General features: G+C 52.5%; 1 protein-coding gene across 1 annotated transcript; it reads right to left on the reverse strand.

Annotated features, from left to right (window-relative positions):
• Positions 1 to 3,885: 3,885 nt before the first annotated feature.
• LINC00083 (long intergenic non-protein coding RNA 83) lies at positions 3,886 to 5,078 on the reverse strand. The gene is given in 1 exon segment (XM_011981467.1): positions 3,886 to 5,078. A coding segment is annotated over 1 exon segment (690 nt). The 3' UTR covers positions 3,886 to 4,388.
• Positions 5,079 to 19,376: the final 14,298 nt, after the last annotated feature.

Consider the following 19,376-nt stretch of genomic DNA (forward strand, 5'->3'; position numbering starts at 1 on the left):
TTCTATCCTCAGTGGGCGGAGGGCCAGCAAGAGCAGACTCTCACTCACCATAGAAGCAGATGAAGGGCAGCGGGGAAGAGCAGTTCACTGAGTACACTTTTGGGGAGTAGGTCATATAGATGCCGAGAGCTGCGCACAGTCCTCTCACCATCATCGGCACCTGCAGCCAGGAGGGGATGCTGGCCCCCAGGTCACTGGACCAGCTCAGAGATCCAGAGTTCGCATTGAGGTAGAGGCCAATCCAGGCTTCAGTCTCACTCATGATGGATCTCAAGGCCTCCTTGCCTGTCTTGTCTGTCACCGTCTGCAGGTCGGCCAGGTCCGTGTGGTGGCTGCGGCAGTACAGCAGGGCCGAGGACCATGTCATCACTTGGTCAAATCGCGTGAAGGTCTGACCACCAATCTGGACCACAGCTGGGGTCAGAGAATGTGGAGCTCACAGGCCTGAGGGTCTGGGTCTCTGACAGCCCAGCCCTCATCATCCTTGGGGATAGAATTCTGGTCTGACATGGGCCCTTGTCCCTCGTCCTTGAGTGTTAGGTTTGATCAAAACAACAACAATTTTATAGGTAGACTAAATACCGAGTAGGAAGAATGGATGAGACATAGCGGCAGGTGGGGAAGACATTAGGGAAAGCAGGGCTTAAGAGTTCGTGTAGTTATATGGCCTCACAAGTTCAGTTTAAGTCTTAATTTCTTCATCTATACAATGGGGTAATAATAGTACCTAAGGTCAGGATTACATGAAATCACATATGCAAATGGTTTAGCACAGTGATATATTAATAGTAAGCACTTGGCAAGATGGTAGTGACCATTTCAGGGGAGATTATGAGGAAGACAGAATAATCTTGGTTTGGGGTCACCCTCGAGTATGATTTCTAGGGGCTGTGCCTGCCCGCACTGGCTCGCAGGCGAATTCAGGACTGAGCAGACTAGAGGAAGAGTGTGATCTTCCTAGGCTCACCGTGCCTGGAGAGCCAGGGAGAAGAGGCCAGCCTGGAGCCACGGGCCCGGTACACAGGAGGCGGAGCAGGCTCAGTGGCCTTGCCTTCCGGGGGAGCCGGACAGACTGAGATGCCGGCCTCCCACAGCCACCTCTGCCAGTCCCTGCCCGAGGCTGGACTGGGCCAGGTCCTGAGGTAGAATAAGCCCAGCCTACCCTGCTCCTCGCCAGGCCTGTCCCATCTTACAGCACATGAGCCCACACATCTGAGATTCCAGACAATGGAAGATTGGAAACGATATGAGTGGCTGGGACTCGGCCTGAGGCATTGATTCTGGGGGCGCAGAAGAGGAAACACTCCTGTTTGCCGAGACGGGAGTCACATCCTCAGATTCAAATGGAGCCTCCCAAACTTGGACATGGGCCTTTCACCTAAGCCCATCAAGATTTGCCTCCAATTTCCCTAACACTTTCCCTATCTCAACTGATGTTTTAAAGTTACTCTTGATTAAACCCCTTGTATGTGCCAGCCCTGAGCTATGCATGTGGCCTGTGTCATCTTTGAAAACCCCACTACTATCCTGAGAAGTTGGTGTCATTAACCTCAGTTCACAGACGAAGAGAAGGAGGCTGAGGGAGGCAACAACCTGCCTGAACTCGGATCATACTAGAGATTCAAACATGGGAAGCCCACGCCATCTTCACTCTACAACTCTGTACTCCATACCATGCAGAAAAGCCACTCTACAGAGCAGAGTGAGTGAGTATATCGCCTCTGTCATAGAACTTATCCGTATCAGATAGGACGAAACTTTTTAAAAGATACCAAGGCACTAATACTGGAGGGGACTATTTCAGAGAAGCCACCCCCACCCCCAGATGGATAAGCAAGTACTTGGGCTGTGAAGAGAAACCACCCAGTCCCCAACCCCGGAGTGACAGCTGGGCTGCAGCCAAGGGCTCATCCACTCTCTGATTCCAGTCTCTGATTGGAGACTTTGAGCCAGTCACCCTCTGGGCCCATCAGAATAATAAAGACAATGGCCAGCTGTGTGGTTCATACCTGTAATCTCAGCACTTTGGGAGGCCAAGGCAGGTGGATCGCTAGAGCCCAGGAGTTCGAGACCAGCCTGAGCAATATGACAAAACCCCATCTCTACTAAAAATACAAAAACTTAGCTGGGCATGGTGGCATGTGCCTGTAGCCCCAGCTATTCAGGAGGCTGAGGCAGGAGGATCACCCTCCAGGAATGTTGAGTGAGCTGTGAGTGTGCCACTGCACACCAGCCTGGGAGACAGAGTAAGACCATCCATGTCTTAAATAAAAAATAAAAATAAAGACAATGACTGTCTCCGTGGGGTTCAGTCAGGGGACAGCAAAGCCTGGAAATCCCTCCTGGACAGCCAGGTAGGAGTCAGGGGAACAGAGGGGCCCTGGGGATGGGGATCCTGCTGGTTGGTCCTGATGGAGAGGTCCAAGGCAAAACAAGCCAAATTCCCAGAAAAGGGAATGGGGAGCAGGTGCGTACCTGGCTTTGGAGAGGTGGTCAGGCCGACAGAGGGCTTCGTGGAGATGAGGTGCCCGACATCAGGGTCTGTAAAACAGAAACAGACCATGAGTTACGGGGAGGCCCAGGATCCTCTGCAGGCAGGAGCTGCCCAGTTACTGCTGGGAAAACCTAGCTCGGGGGCAGACAGGCTCGTCCATCCCTTTCTACATTGATTCAATCCATTCAATAAATACTAGGCACCTACTGGGTCGCAGACGCTATTCTACGCCCTGGGAAAAATGACAGAAATAAGACAAGCAGAGTCCTTGCTCTTGAAGAGAATATGAGAGGGAGCAAATCTTGCAGAGAGGTGGGGGGAGCTGCCCAAGCAGAGCCACAGCAAAGCTTCTGCAGTGAGAAGGAGCCAAAGGAAGTCATGTGGCTGGGGCAGGAGTAGGAGATGAGGCCAAAGAGGGGAGGCGAGGCCCGATGGCTAAAGAAGGACAGGATTCTTAGTGCTGTCAGGGCCTACTGATTCTTTTGTTTACAGGGAAGTGATCTGATTTACCTTTTTAAAAGCTCACTCTGTGTAGAGAACAGACTTTAGGGGGCAAGGGCAGACCCAGAGGAGAGACAGCGCTGACTTGACCCCGTGTGCTAGCAGCAGAGGTGCAGAACTGGAGAGAGGTGAGGGGTCAGGACCCATCTTGGTGGAGTGTGGGGACAGTGTGGGGAGCAGGGGACAACCCCATAGGCACACCCCTCCCTTTGCAGGCCTCCTGGTCCGAGACACACTTACCACCCCTGGGAATCTCTTTACTCCCTTGGGAACCCAGCATTTAAATCTAGGCAGCCACCACTTGCTACTTCTCAAGGTCCCGGGGCAGGCGCCATGTGGCTGTGTTGGGCACATGTGAGGTTGGTCCTCCATAACCCTATTTGAGAGGTGAGGATGGCACAGAGTTGGATTGAGCCGTGGCCAACAGAGGGAAAAGCAGGAAGTGACACTCTTACCGGGCAAGTGCTGTGCATGCCACAACCAGCCCACGTATGATCTTCCCAACAGCTACAAGACAGGAGTCAGAGGCACTGGTAGCCAGAACAGAGAGGGGTCCGGGTGGAACACAAGGAGGCAGCTGCTGTTCTCCAACAGCTGGAGCCTTGCGCATGGCGTACCGATGGTGGATTTCCCGCAACGATGCCCGAGGAGTTGGCTCCCGCTCCCCACTTAGTGGGAAGCAGGGGATCTCCCAGAGGACAGCTGCTTCCCTCCTGCCCAACTCTGAGACCCTAACCGTCCACCTGTGCTTCCTGAGAAGGAGACACTGAATTCTGCTCTTGCTTCTGCATAGGTACACATGCATCCCCCGAACCCCAGCCTGTCTTTCCCTCTTGGCTCCCTTTCTTTTTCTCCTTCCTCCAAATCCTTAATTGGCAAGAAAGGAACTTTCCAGATTTTATTTTTATTCTATCCTGACTTACACCCATTTTTTCTAATGGGGTGTTCAGAGTAGGTATGCAGAGGAAATAGAAACAGAGGCCACAGAGAGAAAGTGATGTTGCAAAAACAGTAAAGTCATGACCAGTTATCCTCTGAAAGGGTGCTTCTCGCTCTCTCTCTCCCTGCCCCATCATTTGCTATTGAAAAGCAACCCTGGGCCAGGCCCAGTGGCTCATGCCTATAATCCCAGCACTTTGGGAGACTTGAGGCAGGGGGATCACTTGAAGGCAAGAATTTGAGACTAGGCTGGACAACATAGTGAGACCCTGTCTCTATTAAGTTTGTTTGTTTGTTTGTTTGTTTTTTAATTAGCCAGGTGTGGTGGCAGGCACCTGTAGTCCCAGCTGCTCAGGAGCCTGGGGCAGGAGAATCACTTGAGCCCGGGAGTTGGAGGTTACAGTGAGCTATGATCCTGCCACTGCTCTCCAGCCTGGGCAACAGAGCGAGGCCCCTAGGGGGAAGACCAAGCCTGAAATATGAATGTGAACACACCATAGTAGCAGAAGAAGGGATTCTGGGCTGTGCAGGAGTTGGCCCCTATGGAGGGGAATTTCAGCCGAGTGTACAGCGTGGCACAGATGCCCACCCCGAATTCGGGCAGCGTCTGAACCCACTCCAGGGCTGTGTAGGTGGAGCCGCTGGACCATCTCAGGCCAGAAGTGCTTGCGTCGAAGAAGAGGCCAATCCAAGCCTGGGTGCTGGTCATGAGGGAGTAGAGCTTCAACAGGTCACTTGGCTGCAGGTCAGCAAGGTCTGTGTAGTGCAGCCGGCAGTGCTGCTGGGCGTCGTACCAGCTCAGCGCCTCCTTCACCAGAACCAAGTCCCTCTTACTGCTCACCAGCTGCAGGGCTGGAGCAGGAGAGGCTGTCACAGCACGGCTGTCCCCAGCCCAGCCCCTAGCCCTCGAAGAGCTTTCAGCCACACCCTGGTGGGACTTCCCAGCCTCTTCCTGCCCACTCTGTGCTTTGTCGCTGGCCCATCAGTCATATCCAGCTCTACCTCCCAGCCTTGGCATGAGCTGTTCTCTTGTTCTTGAAGAGCCAGCCACCTCCTCCAGCTCCCTCAACCCACAATTCCTATCTCCCATTCCCTCATCTCCCCAGTCCCTTTGCCCAGCTAACTCTTCACCCTTCTGCCCCATCCTTTCTACAGAAAAGGTGAGATGCCTTTCCTATATACTGCAGTGCACCTTTGTCAGTGCTTGATAACGACAGACAAAGCTTGCTGAGTACCCGCCATGTGCCATCAGCTCACGGGATTCTTCCAGCTGCCTAAGGTATCACTCTGCCTGTTTTACAAATGAAGGAACCAAGTCACAGAGAGTTAAAGAGGCATAGCCAAGGCCACCCAGTGGGAAGGAATACAGCTCAGACTCAAGAACCCTGGGCAGGCTCCCAGCTCCAGGCCCATATCCATGGCAGGGCACCGGCCCTCCATCGGGGACCCATTACCAGAGCTGCACCCTGGAATCACCTAGGGAGCTTTTCAAATACACCAATTTCCAGACCCACCCTAGAGCAAAGATCTGCCACTGGGACTAACATCAGAATTTTTTAAAAGCTTTCAAGGAAGAGACCTTTTTGTTTGTCTATCTGTACCACCTGGTATAGGCAATTTAGGAGCAAAGAACGAGCCGTATTCATCATTATATTCCTAGGGCCAAGCACAATGCTGACCACAAGGGCTCAATGTATTGAAAAAGAGGGAAGGAAGGAAGGAAGGAAGGAAGGAAGGAAGGAAGGAAGGAAGGAAGGAAGGGAGGGAGGGAGGGAGGGAGGAGGGAGAGACGAAGACGAAGGAAGGAAGGAAGGAAAGAAGGAAGGAAGGAAAGAAAGAAGGAAGGGAGAAGGGAGAGAGGAAGAAAGGAAGAAAGGAAGACAGAAGGGAGAGAGGAAGACAGGAAGGAAGGAAGCAAAGAAGGAAGGAAGGAAGGGAAAGAGGAAGAAAGGAAGGAAGGAAGACAGAAGGAAGGAAAGAAGGAAGGAAGGAAAGAAAGAAGGAAGGGAGAAGGGAGAGAGGAAGAAAGGAAGGAAGGAAGACAGAAGGGAGAGAGGAAGACAGGAAGGAAGGAAGGGAGAAGGGAGAGAGGAAGAAAGGAAGGAAGACAGAAGGGAGAGAGGAAGACAGAAAGGAAGGAAGAAAGGAAGGAAGGAAGGGAGGTGGGGAGGGAGGGAGGAAGGAAGGAAGGAGGGAAGGAAAGAAGGAAGGAAGGAAGGGGAGGGAGGAACTAATGAGCAAATCAAACATCTCCCAGGAAGCCACCCTAAGCCCCAAGATCTGTGTTCCTTCCTTCCTTGACTCCATCCCCTTGGTCCCAGTAAATGTGGTTGGTCCAGGCTGCTCTGCTCTGCCCTGGGTCTGCCTGTGGAGGGAGGCAGAGAGGAATGAAAGGCTTGGTGCTAGGACCTTGGAGGTCCGGGACACAAGGAACCCTTCAAGCTAGATGCCCCAGGAGAGGAGAATGAGAATGAGGAGCTGGGCACAGGCCGTGGCAGCAAAGCCAGGGGCCAGAACTGAGGAGGCACTTGCCAAGGAGAACCAGCTCCTCACACCCACCACAGCGGAGGATGCTTCCTGTCGCTGAGAAAAGCATTCTGCTTATTTTTTTGTTTAATGACTGGCTGTGGCCCATATAATTGATTTTAGGACGGTGTCCACCCCCGCCCCCCAGTGCCGTGCAGGGTGCCCCTCCCACCGGCCTCTCCAGCCCCACCCAGGAGCCCTGGTGGCAACCTCTGTCTCTCTGTGGCCTCTAGTCGGTTCCATTGCCTTGAACTTCACCCTTCTCTGTGTGCCTGCCGACACCTGGGCCCAAGGCCCCTCTACCCTCGGCAGTCCCCACACACCCCCGCTCTGCAGCCAGAGGGCCTAAGACCTGACCGCCCACTGCCACCTGGGCCGCAGCCATGGGGCCCTTCGCCCTCCCCTCCCACCCGCATCAGCAGCCGCCACCCTCCCAGCCAGGGCTTTTCCTGGCTGTCTTGGCAGCTCCTTCTCCCCCTCAGACTCACCCACGGCTCCCTTCCTCCGAGAACCCTTGCCGCCCCCTGGTCCACAGACCCCCCCAATGCCCGTCCCTGTCCACACCCTGGTGATGTTCTTCCCTGCATCGCACACGCTTCTGAAGTGGCCTGCGAGGCCGTCTCCTTGAGGAATGTCTTAGCCCCGCTAGAATGGAAGCTGCTGGAGCCGCATTGTTTCTGACTGCTGCCTTCTGGGTGCTGACTGAGTACTGTCTGGTCAGGGGTGATGAGGGCAAAGCTCCCTTCCCACCCCTGTTCTGAGGGTTGAAAAGCATTCATTTCTTTCTACCTTGCCTCCCCTCCAACCTGGAAATCTGGGAACTTCAGGGGAGTGCCGCCTTCCCTCAGCCTCCAGCCCTGGGGAGCATGGAGCCAGGCACCCTCCTCCAGGCCGGGGGGCCTCACCTGCTGCACAGAAGGAGAGCAGCAGCGCCTGGGGCAGCATGGCTGGGCACTGGCTGGGCGATGACTGGGTGTTGGCTGGGCACGGGACAAGCCCCGGGAGCTGGCGGGGACTGTGGCAGAGGCTGCGTCTGACCTTCTGGCCTTTTATTCCTTGCTCTTTACTCTCTTCCTCTTTGCAACCCAAACTGCTGGATTTTACTAAACAAATATTTATCCAGTGTCTGTTGCTGCCAGCAGGGTGTGAGGTGCTGGAGCTGCAGCCTGGAGGATGCGGAAGAGATCCCTGTGTGGGGACTCAGAAAACAGTGTCCGAAAATGAAGGCCTCAGAAGCAAAAGTTTTTCTCTGACCTTCTCCTGCTTTCCTGTCTCTCAGCCCCACTCTCCCCAAAGCCAGTCATAGGAACTAGAACCCCTTTTCCCCAAGTCAGCCATAAAACCTAAAAATATGACTCTAACTTACCCTTGCCTTGCTGTGTAGAAACTGGCTGTAAAGAAATGATCTGAAGGGATCATCGTTTGACTGTAGGTCATGAAACCCCCATTCCAGAGAGGACCCTGCTCCACGCCCAGAAAGAAGGACTTCATGCTCAGAGAGACCGAGAAGAAACTAGACAGACAGGCCTGGCCGGGTTTCCCCACTCAGTCTATTCACATTAGATCAGACCCTTTGTCCAATCATGTTTCTACACAGCTGCCCACACTTTGATGAACCTAAGCACAAAAATGAACAATTTCTCCCTCTATCTTTGGGTCTGCCTTCTGAAGGCTCCTGAGGACACATGTTAAATAAATTTGCATGACTTTCCTCCAATTAATCTGCCTTTTGCCAGTTGATTTTTCAGAGCATCTTCAGAGGTCCTCCTGCAACTTAGGAGGAAGGCAACATGGATCTGGTAATTAATAAGCAGATCGGGGACGGAAGGAACGCATCCTTGGGGCTGGCTGCTGGGGGAGAAAGGGAGTAGCGAAGCAGAGAGCAGGGTGAGGCTTGACCCCTGGGTCCTCAGCGTCAGAGGAGCAAGGGGCAGAAAGGAAGGAAGGGGAAGAAGGAGGCGAGGAGGGAGAAGGAGCTGGAAATTGTGGACCAGGCTTTGCTAGACTCACCTCCTACCCCTCCTCACAGCAACCACATGAGGGAGGGGCTGCCATTTTCCCTGGTTCACAGGGGAGAGACTGTGGCTCGGAGAAGTGAAACAGCCTGCTCAGGACTACCCCGCAGGCAGTGGTGAGACAGCAATTCAAGCTTAGGACACTGAAAAGCATGAGGTTGGGAGGTGATGGTCCCCAACAATTCTGCTTCTGCACGGTCAGAGACCCCCACGCCCCATCGAGGCTCTGGCTCCAAAATTAAGCACAGGACTGGGCCGGCACAGTGGCAGGCACCTATAGTCCCAGCACTTTGAGAAACCAAGGCAGAAGGATTGCTTGTGCCCAGGAATTTGAGACCAGCCTGGGCAACATAGTGAGACTCCATCTGTACAAAAATTAAAAATTAGCTGGGCATGGTGGTACACGTCTGTAGTCTCAGCTAGTCAGGAGGCTGAGGTAGGAGGATCGCTTGAGCCTGGGAGGTTGAGGCTGCAGTGAGTTGTGATTGTACCACTGCCCTCCAGCCCAGGAGACAGGGCAAGACCCTCTCTGTTGCCCTAAGGGCAAAGCTTTCGGAAACACAGTCTGGAAGGCTCTTTTTTCCTGCACTCCACCCCTTCTCACCCTTCCCTGATGGAAGGGCAAATGGCCCCTCTGAATGGGCAAAAGAGAAAGAGGGGAGAAATTGTTCATGCAGCCACAAAAATGTCCTGCCACAGTTTCTCTTGTATAGCAGTGGCCTTGAATGACTTCCTCCCAGAAGCAGGTCCTGCTTGGGCCAGGGCCTCCCAGGACCACTCTCTGGGGACAGAAGAGAACCTGACAATCCTGACGTGGAAGATGCCGCCCTGCCAGCGACCTTTCCATTGAGCCGCTCCCCCAGGCGTCTCCCTCAAGTCTCTCCAGGAAGGGCCCTGCAGCCTCACGCCAGCTCAGGCCCAGCACTCCCTGAGGGCAGCACAGGAACTCCAGGCTGAAATTCCACCTGCCTTTCTTTCCTTCCTGACTGTGAGCTCCTTGAGAGCAGGGACTGTGCCAAAGTCACAAAGCACTCGCCCTTCACAAGCCCAACAAAACCTTTCAGTAAATGACAAGCGTTATGGTTATCATTAGTGTCAACTTGACTGGATTGAAGGATACAAAGCATTGATCCTGGCTGTGTCTGTGAGGGTGCTGCCAGAGGAGACTGACATTTGAGTCAGCGGAACTGGGAAAGGCAGAGCCACCCTCAATCTGGGTAGGCACAATCTAATCAGCTGCCAGCACGGCCAGAATAAAAGCAGGCAGAAGAACGTGGAAAACTAGACTGGCTTAGCCTCAAACCTGCGTCATTCTCCCGTGCTGGATGCCTCCTGCCCTCGAACACTGGACTCCAAGTTCTTCAGCTTTAGGATTTGGACTGGCCTCCTTTTTCCTCAGCTTGCAGACGACCTATTGTGGGACTTCACCTTGTGACCGTGTGAGTCAATACTCCTTAATAAACTCCCCTTCATATATACATCTATCCTATTAGTCCTGTCCCTCTAGAGAACCCTGACTACTACAGTAGCATTTGCTATGATTATTCTCTTTGCATCGCAGCTCCTACGCAGTGTTCTGCCTGGTACATAGAGACCTTAAATACACGAATGAAGGCGATGGCTTGGACGAGACACAGAGGGCCAGTGGTGAGGGCGAGGGAGGGCAGCCCTGGCTCCCAGGATGTGAGTTTCACTGGTGGCTGTGCCAGGAAATCTAGGCAAGGGTCAAAGGAACCAAGAGTGAGGGAGGAGCAGGCTTCCTAAGCGGCCCAGGAACAAACACTTGGTTTGCATGAGCTACAGGAAGCCAAACGGTTCAGGGAAACTCCCAGCAGCTCTTTTCCGATCCCCTAACGTGGGAATGCCATTTTTACCCAGGCTCAAGGAGCCCTTCTTTATAGACAGACAACTTTCACTTTCCTACAGTCCACACCTTTTCTCCCAGAACCACCAGATCTGCATTCCCAACGTGGGAGCTGCGTTTCCCACAGTGCCCTTGCTAAAGTTGTGTACCGTGGCCGCAGTACCGCTGCCAACCATTGGAGCAGGCACAGTAGAAACAGCCCTGTGGCCAGCGTCAGTGATTTTCTCTGAGCCTTGATTCTTCGTCTACAAGATGAGAGTCATCATAGCTATTTGACAATGGCGTTATGGTATCGTGAGGATTCTTTGCTATGATTATGATGCACTTTACAAACTCCAGTGGGCAGGAAACACTTTCTTTTCTAGAGTGGCTGCCTCATTTTCTACTCCTACCCCAGTGTATGAGAATCCCAGTTATTCTGCTACCTTGGTAACAAGTAAAGCAACTTAGCTTTCATTCTGAGCGCTCACCCTGCCAAGCAAGGAAGAAATTAGAGCCCCTCTTTTTTCAGGACTGTTCCCCCGACACACACTGTCTTACACACACACACTCACAGACTGTAGAGAAAGAACAAGAGCCTGGGTCTTGCCTTGGGCCTGTCTGCACTGCTCACCACTGAGACACCCATTTCCAGTCCTTAGGGTCACTTCAGGTCAGCCAGCTCTGCCACAGAGGATGTTCTGAGAATCTGGGACCCCTACACGGCTGCTCCTTTCTGAGGTCCTACTCCTGCCTAGGGCTCTGGGGAAAAACACAAATCACTAGCTAACAAGCTTATCCTGCCTCATGTCTATAAAGCACTCAACCTCATCCCAGACCCATAGAAGAGGCTCAGCTAGCTTTCCTTCCACTTCTTCAGAGAAAGGAAGGTTTTCTCCTCTCCCTGTGGGAGGCACTGTGAACTGGAGACCAGGACTGTGCTCTGAGGGCAGTACAGGGACAGCACCTGTGTCCTCAGAAGCCTCTGTCAGCTGCGTGGGCTGCGATCATCCTCAAGGACCGCTGGACCCCAAGCTCGTCTGCACTTTGTTCATTTTGTGGACACTGCAGAGCCACAGGCCATGTCCCGTTGGATGGAGGGGCAGCTCTTAGGAGCTCCTGCCCACCCTGAAAGGTAGGGTGTCTGCGGTGGGGAGCTCATTCCCTTTATTCCTGCTCCCTGCTCTGAACTGTTTATTCGGCTTATAACCCAAATCTATTTCCACATCCTCTGTTGTAAGTGTGGGTTGCAGTGCCTGGCAAGGAGGGGCAGTCAGTATATGTTGACTGAATGAATGGTTGGATAAAAATGATTTACTGCTGATGATTGTGTGGATTTGGACATGACCCGTGAAGTCACCTGTGCCTTGTGGGGCCATTTCTGCCCGAGGGAAAAGTTCTTCTCTAAATCCCTATGCTGGCAGGGAAAGCAGGGGGAGCAGCTGGGGCAGGTCACTGGGGTATTTCTGGGACACTTGGATTCCTTGGCGAGAGCCTCTGTTCTTGGGCGCCCCCTAGGGGCAAGCACTCGGTACTGGGCAGCCAGCCCTGCTTCCTTCAACCTGAAGAGCCCTTTTTGCAGGTCGGGTAGAGGAAGGGTGAACTCTTGCCTTCTGCGCTACTGCTGCTTGTATCTTTCATTTATTCCACTCCCTTCCCCTGGTTTAAGTGCTGTTTTAATAACTAGTCTTAAATGCAAACAATTCTATTTGATTCCTTTACAACCAAATATTGAGTTAATATTACTTACCTCATTTGACCATTTTTCTTCCTATTAACTTAATATGTATATTATCTCTGATTCTGATCCTCCTGCCTTTCAAATTACTAAATTCCTTTTGTTTTATGTAACTGTTTTGATCTTTTCTGTTCTGCTTCATGTAATTTTCTTCAGCAAGTATTTCATCCAATAGCTTTGTAGATACATGATTACTTTCCTCTCAATGTTTTATTTATTTCAAGTAGTCATGAAGGGGGAAGGAGGGGATGGGTTGGGTACATGCCACATGTGATGGGTGCCTCTGAAAAAGCTGGCTTCAGGGACAATGCAGGGACCGCCACATGAGCACACCTGTCCCTGAAGCCTCCTTCACCCCCCAACTCCCACCCCAACATACTTCTGAACTGGGCCCAGAGCCCTGGGTGTGGGAGTGGAGCCATTCAAAAAGGGAATCACTGGTGTCTCTGCTAAGTGGACTTCCTACCCTGAGAGATCCTGGCGCAGGAGTAAGGACTGGACTCTACCATCCTCAAGAGCTAGGGGCCTGTGGGGGCAGTTACGGTTCACAAGGTGCGTGTGCCACACCCTTTACATACTTTGCCTTGTTTAATTCTAATAAATAAAATGTTAAAACCCTATGAGGTAGGTACTGTATAAGATCCCATTTTACAAGTGAGGACACAAGTTCAGAGAGGTTAAGAAACCTGCCCAAGGCCACGTAACTGGTATGGCAAGGACCTGGAGTTTAGAGCAGGGCTGTGTGATGTTACAGCCCAGGCTCATTTCTCAAGGCTGCTATTCCAGGCCCCACCTCAGGGCAGCTGAGTCATCAGGGGGAAAGGATGGAGTCCCTCCGTCTGCACTGTGCAGGCGACCCTCCTGCAGCGGGGCATGGCCTGGGAAAGCAGGGATCGTGTCTACTTACTCTTTTTTTTAAGCCACAATTTTACAAATGTCAAGTGGGAAATGCTGTCACAGGGTGCAGCGGTCAACACAGTCCACTCCTCTACTCCCCAGGCAAGGAAGGCAGAGGGTATGTGCCCCTCGGGGGAGAGTCTGGGGGGCAGGGCAAACGTGCTGGCTGTGCAGCCATGCCTCCCCCATTGAGCTGTGACTTCAGAAAAGTTAGCCTCTGAGTTAAACAGTTTCCTCACCTGCAAAATGGGAAGAGCAGCAGTGTTTACTTCTTAGGGTAGTCATGCGGGTTAAATAAACACACACAAGGCCAGGCGTGGTGACTCATGCCTGTAATCTCAGCACTTTGGGAGGCGGAGGCAGGCAGATTGCCTGAGATTAGAAGTTCGAGACCAGCCTGGGCAACACGGTGAAATCCCGTCTCTACTAAAATACAAAAAACTGCCAGGCGTGATGGTGTGCATCTATAGTCCCAGCTAGTTGGGAGGCTGGGGCAGGAGAATTGCTTAAACCTGGGAGGCAGAGGCTGCAGTGAGCTGAAATCATGTCACCACACTCCAGCCTGGGCGACAGAGCGAGACTCTGTCTCCAAGAAACACACACACACACACACACACACACACACACAATGCTTGCTCAAGCCACTACGTGGTTTATGACAGTGGTTTCCTGTATCCCAGCAGACAGACCATTGACTCTAGGGAGCCACAAGCAAGACTGGCAGGGCCACCGAAACACACTGAACCAGAGGATGCAAGCCCAAGCTCCTCATCAAACAACAGCACAGATCAGCAACTCTTTAAGCCTGAGCCATCCGCCCTTCCACAAGGAAATGGTGTCATGCGACCCTGGCCCCTAAGCTGCTCTCTCATTTGGCGTGAGCCAAGCTATGGAAACGCACTGAGGGGCGGTAGAAGGCTGCAGAGGCGGGGCTGGGGGCTTCCCCGGGAGGGGCCGTACCTGGAGCTGGGGTTTGCACTCGAGAGAACGTCTGAGAGTGAGCTCAGGAGGGACCATGGTGGGTGCAGCTATGGCTGAGGGCTGCTCAAGGGAATCTGAAAAACGGGGTATTTCATCCTGGAAAAAAGTGTGGGGGGTGAGGTTTGGACAAATACCCTCATATGAGCCAGGTGCCAGGGGAGGAAGCACCATGAATGAAAGCAGGAGGAGGTGGGGCCTTTTGAATGCGCCCATTCCTATCGCTGAGCCCGGAGAGAGAAATGTCCTTCTGGGAGACTTTGCCTTGGTATCAGGAGCCATGGGGCTGGGGGAACTGCAAGGACAAAGGGAGGAAGAGAGGAGCTGGCATCCCAACAGCCAGGGGACAGGGTCTGAGTGGAGGTGCCTGGGAGCCCCGGAGCTGCTGCTCGGACTGCCCGGGGAGGAGGGTCAGCAGAGGAGGGTCCTGTAGTCCACCCAGTGGTCAGCTACCCTGAGGCCGGGCCGTGAGTGCCACAGCTGAGGGAGGAGATGCGCTCTGCTCAGGAGATGAAGCGACGGGTCAAGTGCGAGGCACAGTGGGATGTCCGGAGGAGCAGCAGGAGGAAGGCCAGGTAAGGTCACTGCGTCAGTGAGAGGAGCCTCACGGAGGCCAGGCCGGCACTGCACAGTGTCCTTCATGTGGACTTCTGTGGCCCCCATTTCTCTTTTTTCGTTTCTTTCTTTTTTTAGACAGAGTTTCGCTCTGTTGCCCAGGCTGGAGTGTAGTGGTACAATCGCGGCCCACTGCAACCTCCGCCTGCTGGGTTCAAGCCATTCTCCTGCCTCAGCCTCCTGAGTAGCTGGTTTACAGGTGCATGCCACCATGCCCAGCTAATTTTTGTATTTTTAGGAGAGATGGGGTTTCACTGTGTTGGCCAGGCTGGTCTCAAACTCCTGTCCTCAGGTGACCCACCTTGGCCTCCCAAAGTGCTGGGATTACAGGTGTGACCCACCATGCCCAGCGGCTCCCATTTTTCTTATTCTCTGAGCACTGAGAGCTGAAGGAGACAATATTCGGAATCCAAGGGCTGCTGTGTTTATGAAAGCCCATCATTTCCTGAGGCAGGAACGATAAGACCTCCAAAAACAAAAATATGTTATCTGCCCAGACCCCCATGTGGTGAAATAGCAGTCTGATACACACACAGCTCAGCGAACACCTTCTTATTCAACAATCTTAGAGGATGTGTAGATTTCCGTCCCATCCAAACTGCTGTGTGCAGTGACAAGGCCAGGCAAAGGTGCGCTTGGGCCAGTGGAGCAGACAGAGGGCTGATTTGGTATGTAGCATGCCTGCTGGGACAGGTGAGCAGTCTCTGCCAGAATGAAGAGCCATTTGATACGACAAGTGCACACTGCCCCCCAGGGCTCAGCGTGGACAGGAGCTCCCCGTGATGAGCGGAGGGGGTGTGCCATCTTCAGAGACTCAGGCAGGGGCTGGCGCTGGCAAAGCCTGGCATTCAGTGGCCCAGCCTGGCTCCTGCAATGGATTCAGAGGAGCTAGGATTCAGAGAAGCTAGGATCTAGGGGAGCTAGGATTTAGAGGAGATGGGATTTAGGGGAGCTAAGATTTAGGGGAGCTGGGATTTAGAGGAGTTAGGATTTAGGAGAGCTAGGATTCAGGGGAGTTAGGATTTAGGGGAGCTGGGATTTAAGGGAGTTAGGATTTAGAGGAGCTAGGATTTAGGGTAGTTAGGATTTAAGGGAGCTAGGATTTAGGGGAGCTAGGATTCAGGGGAGCTAGGATTTAGAGGAGCTAGGATTCAGGGGAGCTAGGATTTAGGGGAGTCAAGATTTAGGGGAGCTGGGATTTAGAGGAGTTAGGATTTAGGGGAGCTGGGATTTAGGGGAGTTAGGATTTAGGGGAGCTAGGATTTAGAGGACCTGGGATTTAAGGGAGCTAGGATTCAGGGGAGCTAGGATTTAGGGGAGCTAGGATTCAGGGGAGTTAGGATTTAGGGGAGCTAGGATTTAGAGGACCTGGGATTTAAGGGAGCTAGGAGATTCAGGGGAGCTAGGATTTAGGGGAGCTAGGATTCAGGGGAGCTAGGATTTAGGGGAGCTAGGATTTAGGGGAGCTAGGATTTAGGGGAGCTAGGATTCAGGGGAGCTAGGATTTAGGGGAGCTAGGATTTAGAGGAGCTGGGATTTAAGGGAGCTAGGATTTAGAGGAGTTAGGGTTTAAGGTAGCTAGGATTCAGAGGAGCTAGGATTTAGGGGAACTAGGATTTAGGGGAGCTGGGATTTAGGGGAGCTAGGATTTAGAGGAGCTAGGATTTAGGGTAGTTAGGATTTAGAGGAGCTAGGATTTAGGGGAGCTAGAATTCAGAGGAGCTAGGATTTAGGGGAGCTGGGATTTAGGGGAGCTGGGATTTAGAGGAGCTGGGATTTAGGGTAGTTAGGATTTAGGGAAGCTATGATTTAGGGGAGCTATGATTCAGGGGAGATAGGATTCAGGGGAGATAGGATTTAGAGGAGCTAGGATTTAGGGGAGCTAGGATTTAGAGGAGCTAGGATTTAGGGAAGCTAGGATTTAGAGGAGCTAGGATTTAGAAGAATTAGGATCTAGAGGAGTTAGGATTTAGGGGAGCTAGGATTTAGGGGAGCTAGGATTTACAGGAGCTAGGATTTAAGGGAGCTAGGGTATTGGGAAGCTCACCAGGCCAGGAATGAGGTCCAGATGAACATGGCAGAGACCCAGCCCCAATAGCTGGGCTGTGCCCTCCTCTGGGCTCCCTCAGTTCCCTGGGCCTACCACAAGCATCACACTTACCATCTTGTGCTAAAATGGTCAAATGATGCCTCTGTGAGCCTCATGGATGGTGAGTTCCCAGGAGCCAGCACCATGTCTTAATTACCCGTGTGCCTCTGGTGCCTTGCAGAGTGCTCCATGCAAGGTAAATGCTCAGGAAGCCTGTGCTGAATGAACAGGGGAATGGGTGTGGCGTCACCTGCATGTTGAACTAGAGCTGCTTGCTAAGACCAGCCTGGCCCGGAGCCTGGGCCTGCCGGCGAGCTGTGGGGCTGAGAGCCAGGCAGGCGCCGGGATCCGTGTTTCTCTGGCTGGGTTTCTCTGGATGATCATCATGGTCTTTCGACGGATGGGGGCACAAGAAGGGGATCAATGGGGTTTAATCAATAATTAGATTAAAAAATTCACATGTGTGTTTAGGGGATTTGGCAAATGAGTGCAGCTTGCTCTAGTGTTTGATTCAATTCAAGTTGTCTTTCCCTAGAGGGCAATTTTCATACATGTTGCCACCTGGAAGAGTAATGTCACTTACGCCTCTTCCACAGCCCTGCATAGGGCTCAGTGATGCAACAAGAAGAAAGGAGCAAACCCCCTCGGAAGCTGCTTAATTCTTTGTCTTTAAATGCACCCGGATTCTCCCTACTCACCCCTCAGTCACCGATGAGAACCTCCCAGGCTGGCCATGTCTATGCTAGCATCAGTTCCCTCACTTCTCTCGTCTCCCCTGAGTCTCTTCACCAGCGCTCTCAGGATCTGCCTTTGGCCCCTCTGGAGACACATTTAACCAGTTTTCTTTAGTACATTGACCTCAGCTCTCTACGTGACTCTTGGCTTTACAAGTTTCCTCACTTTTACCACCCCACAGCCCCAGGTAAGAGATGCTCTAGGCCAGGTGCGGTGGCTCATGCTTATAATCTCAGTACTTTGGGAGGCCAAGGTGGGCGAATCACCTGAGGTCAGGAGTTTGTGACCAGTTTGGCCAACATGGTAAAACTCTGTCTGTACTAAAAATACAAAAAAATTAGCCAGGCGTAGTGGTGGGCTCCTGTAATCCTAGCTACTTGGGAGGCTGAAGCAGGAGAATAGCTTGAACCTGGCAGGTGGAAGTTGCAGTGAGTTGAGATCACGCCTCTGCACTCCAGCCTGGGTGAAAAGAGTGAAACTCTGTCTCAAATAAAAAAAAAAAAGATGCTCTGTCTCCAGCCCAGGCCCAAACCCCTACCAAGAGAAGAAGATTCAAACTTCTTGGGCCAATCTTCACATAGGCTCAGCTCTGAGGTCCTAATGACCTCTGGGGCAGAACGTTCAAGGGAAGGAGGGAAACCAGATGTAAACCAGATGTAAAAGAGTCAATGGCCAGGCTGACCCCACCGGATGCCAATCAGCAGTCAGTATCTCCAGGTTCTGAAAGACTTGGCTCAATGTGAGTCATTGCCATGTTTGGTGGGTGGGGCCCAGCATTTGGCATCTCCAGGCAGGAATCAAGTTCAGATGGCTTCATGGGGCTGGACACAAAGGTTCAGCTGAAGCAGATTATGGATTCTCAGCCAAGAGGACAGCAGCAGGGCACAACCCCCAGGAAGGGGCCGGCAAAGCTGAGGCAACTTGGTTGGGCCTCAGTGCTGCTCAGAGGGCTTAGAACAGCAAGGGAAGTGTAGACCAGACCCACATTCCGTGCCGCAGGAGGGGAGAAGCCTGTGGTGGGGAGGGAGGTTTGCAGGGCCTTCCACAGAATGAGACTGGGTTAGACTGAGACTGGGATATACTGGAACTATTGCACGGGAAAGCCCTGGACAAACAGGATCATTATTCCAGTCTCTGTCTCAATGCTCCAGCCCACTGGCCATTTGGGTGACACAGAGGCAAGTCCCTAACCCTAATCCTAACTCTTCCAGTTCACATTTGCTGGAAGATTTCATTCTGTTTGAGTGTCCAATGTAAGTTTCCTGTTTTTTTTTTTTTTTTTAGTTAGACAGGGTCTCATTCTGTTGCCCAGGCTGGAGTGCAGTGGTGTGATCCTAGCTCACTGCAGTCTTGACCTCCTGGGCTCAAGCGATCCTTCCACCTAAGCCTCTGAAGTAGCTGGGACCACAGGCATACACCACCACACGCAGCTACTGGCTTCCCTTTTGGACCTTGTAAGCTACCTCCCTTTTACCCTAAGAGCAGAAGAACTCTAAATCAAGTTTTTTTATGAGGAGACATGTTAGAGTGGAATAAGGAAGACGCAATGTGTCAGGAAAGCATGGCTGAGATTAGCTACCTGCCCCATCAGCCTGTCTCCTCTTATTCTTGGGAGAAACTGGCCATATTTCCCAGCCTTTTTGCAGTGAGATATGGCCTTGTGATTATGTTCCAGCCAAAGGAATGTGAGTGGGAGAGATGAGGGCTATTCCCAGGACTAACCCAAGGAGCCCTCCCATCTGAGACGTTCCACTCTCCATGGACCCCGTGTGATGTACAGTCCCCCGACAAGGCAAGTCCCAAGAGGCTACTGTGCCACTCAGTTTGATTGTTTCAGTGATGGATGGGAATTTGAAGCTGTCAGAGATGGAGAGGAGGCTATTAGGGGAGGGAATTGCAACTGCAGAGCACCTTCCAGCAGGGAAGCTGAGAGAGACAGGCGTGAAATCATCGCCATACTCTGGGTTCCATCCAAAGAGGGTAAAGGGAACCGGCTAAGTAAGGAG

This window comes from Mandrillus leucophaeus, unplaced genomic scaffold (genome assembly GCF_000951045.1).
Source record: "Mandrillus leucophaeus isolate KB7577 unplaced genomic scaffold, Mleu.le_1.0 Scaffold226, whole genome shotgun sequence".
NCBI lineage: Eukaryota > Metazoa > Chordata > Mammalia > Primates > Cercopithecidae > Mandrillus > Mandrillus leucophaeus.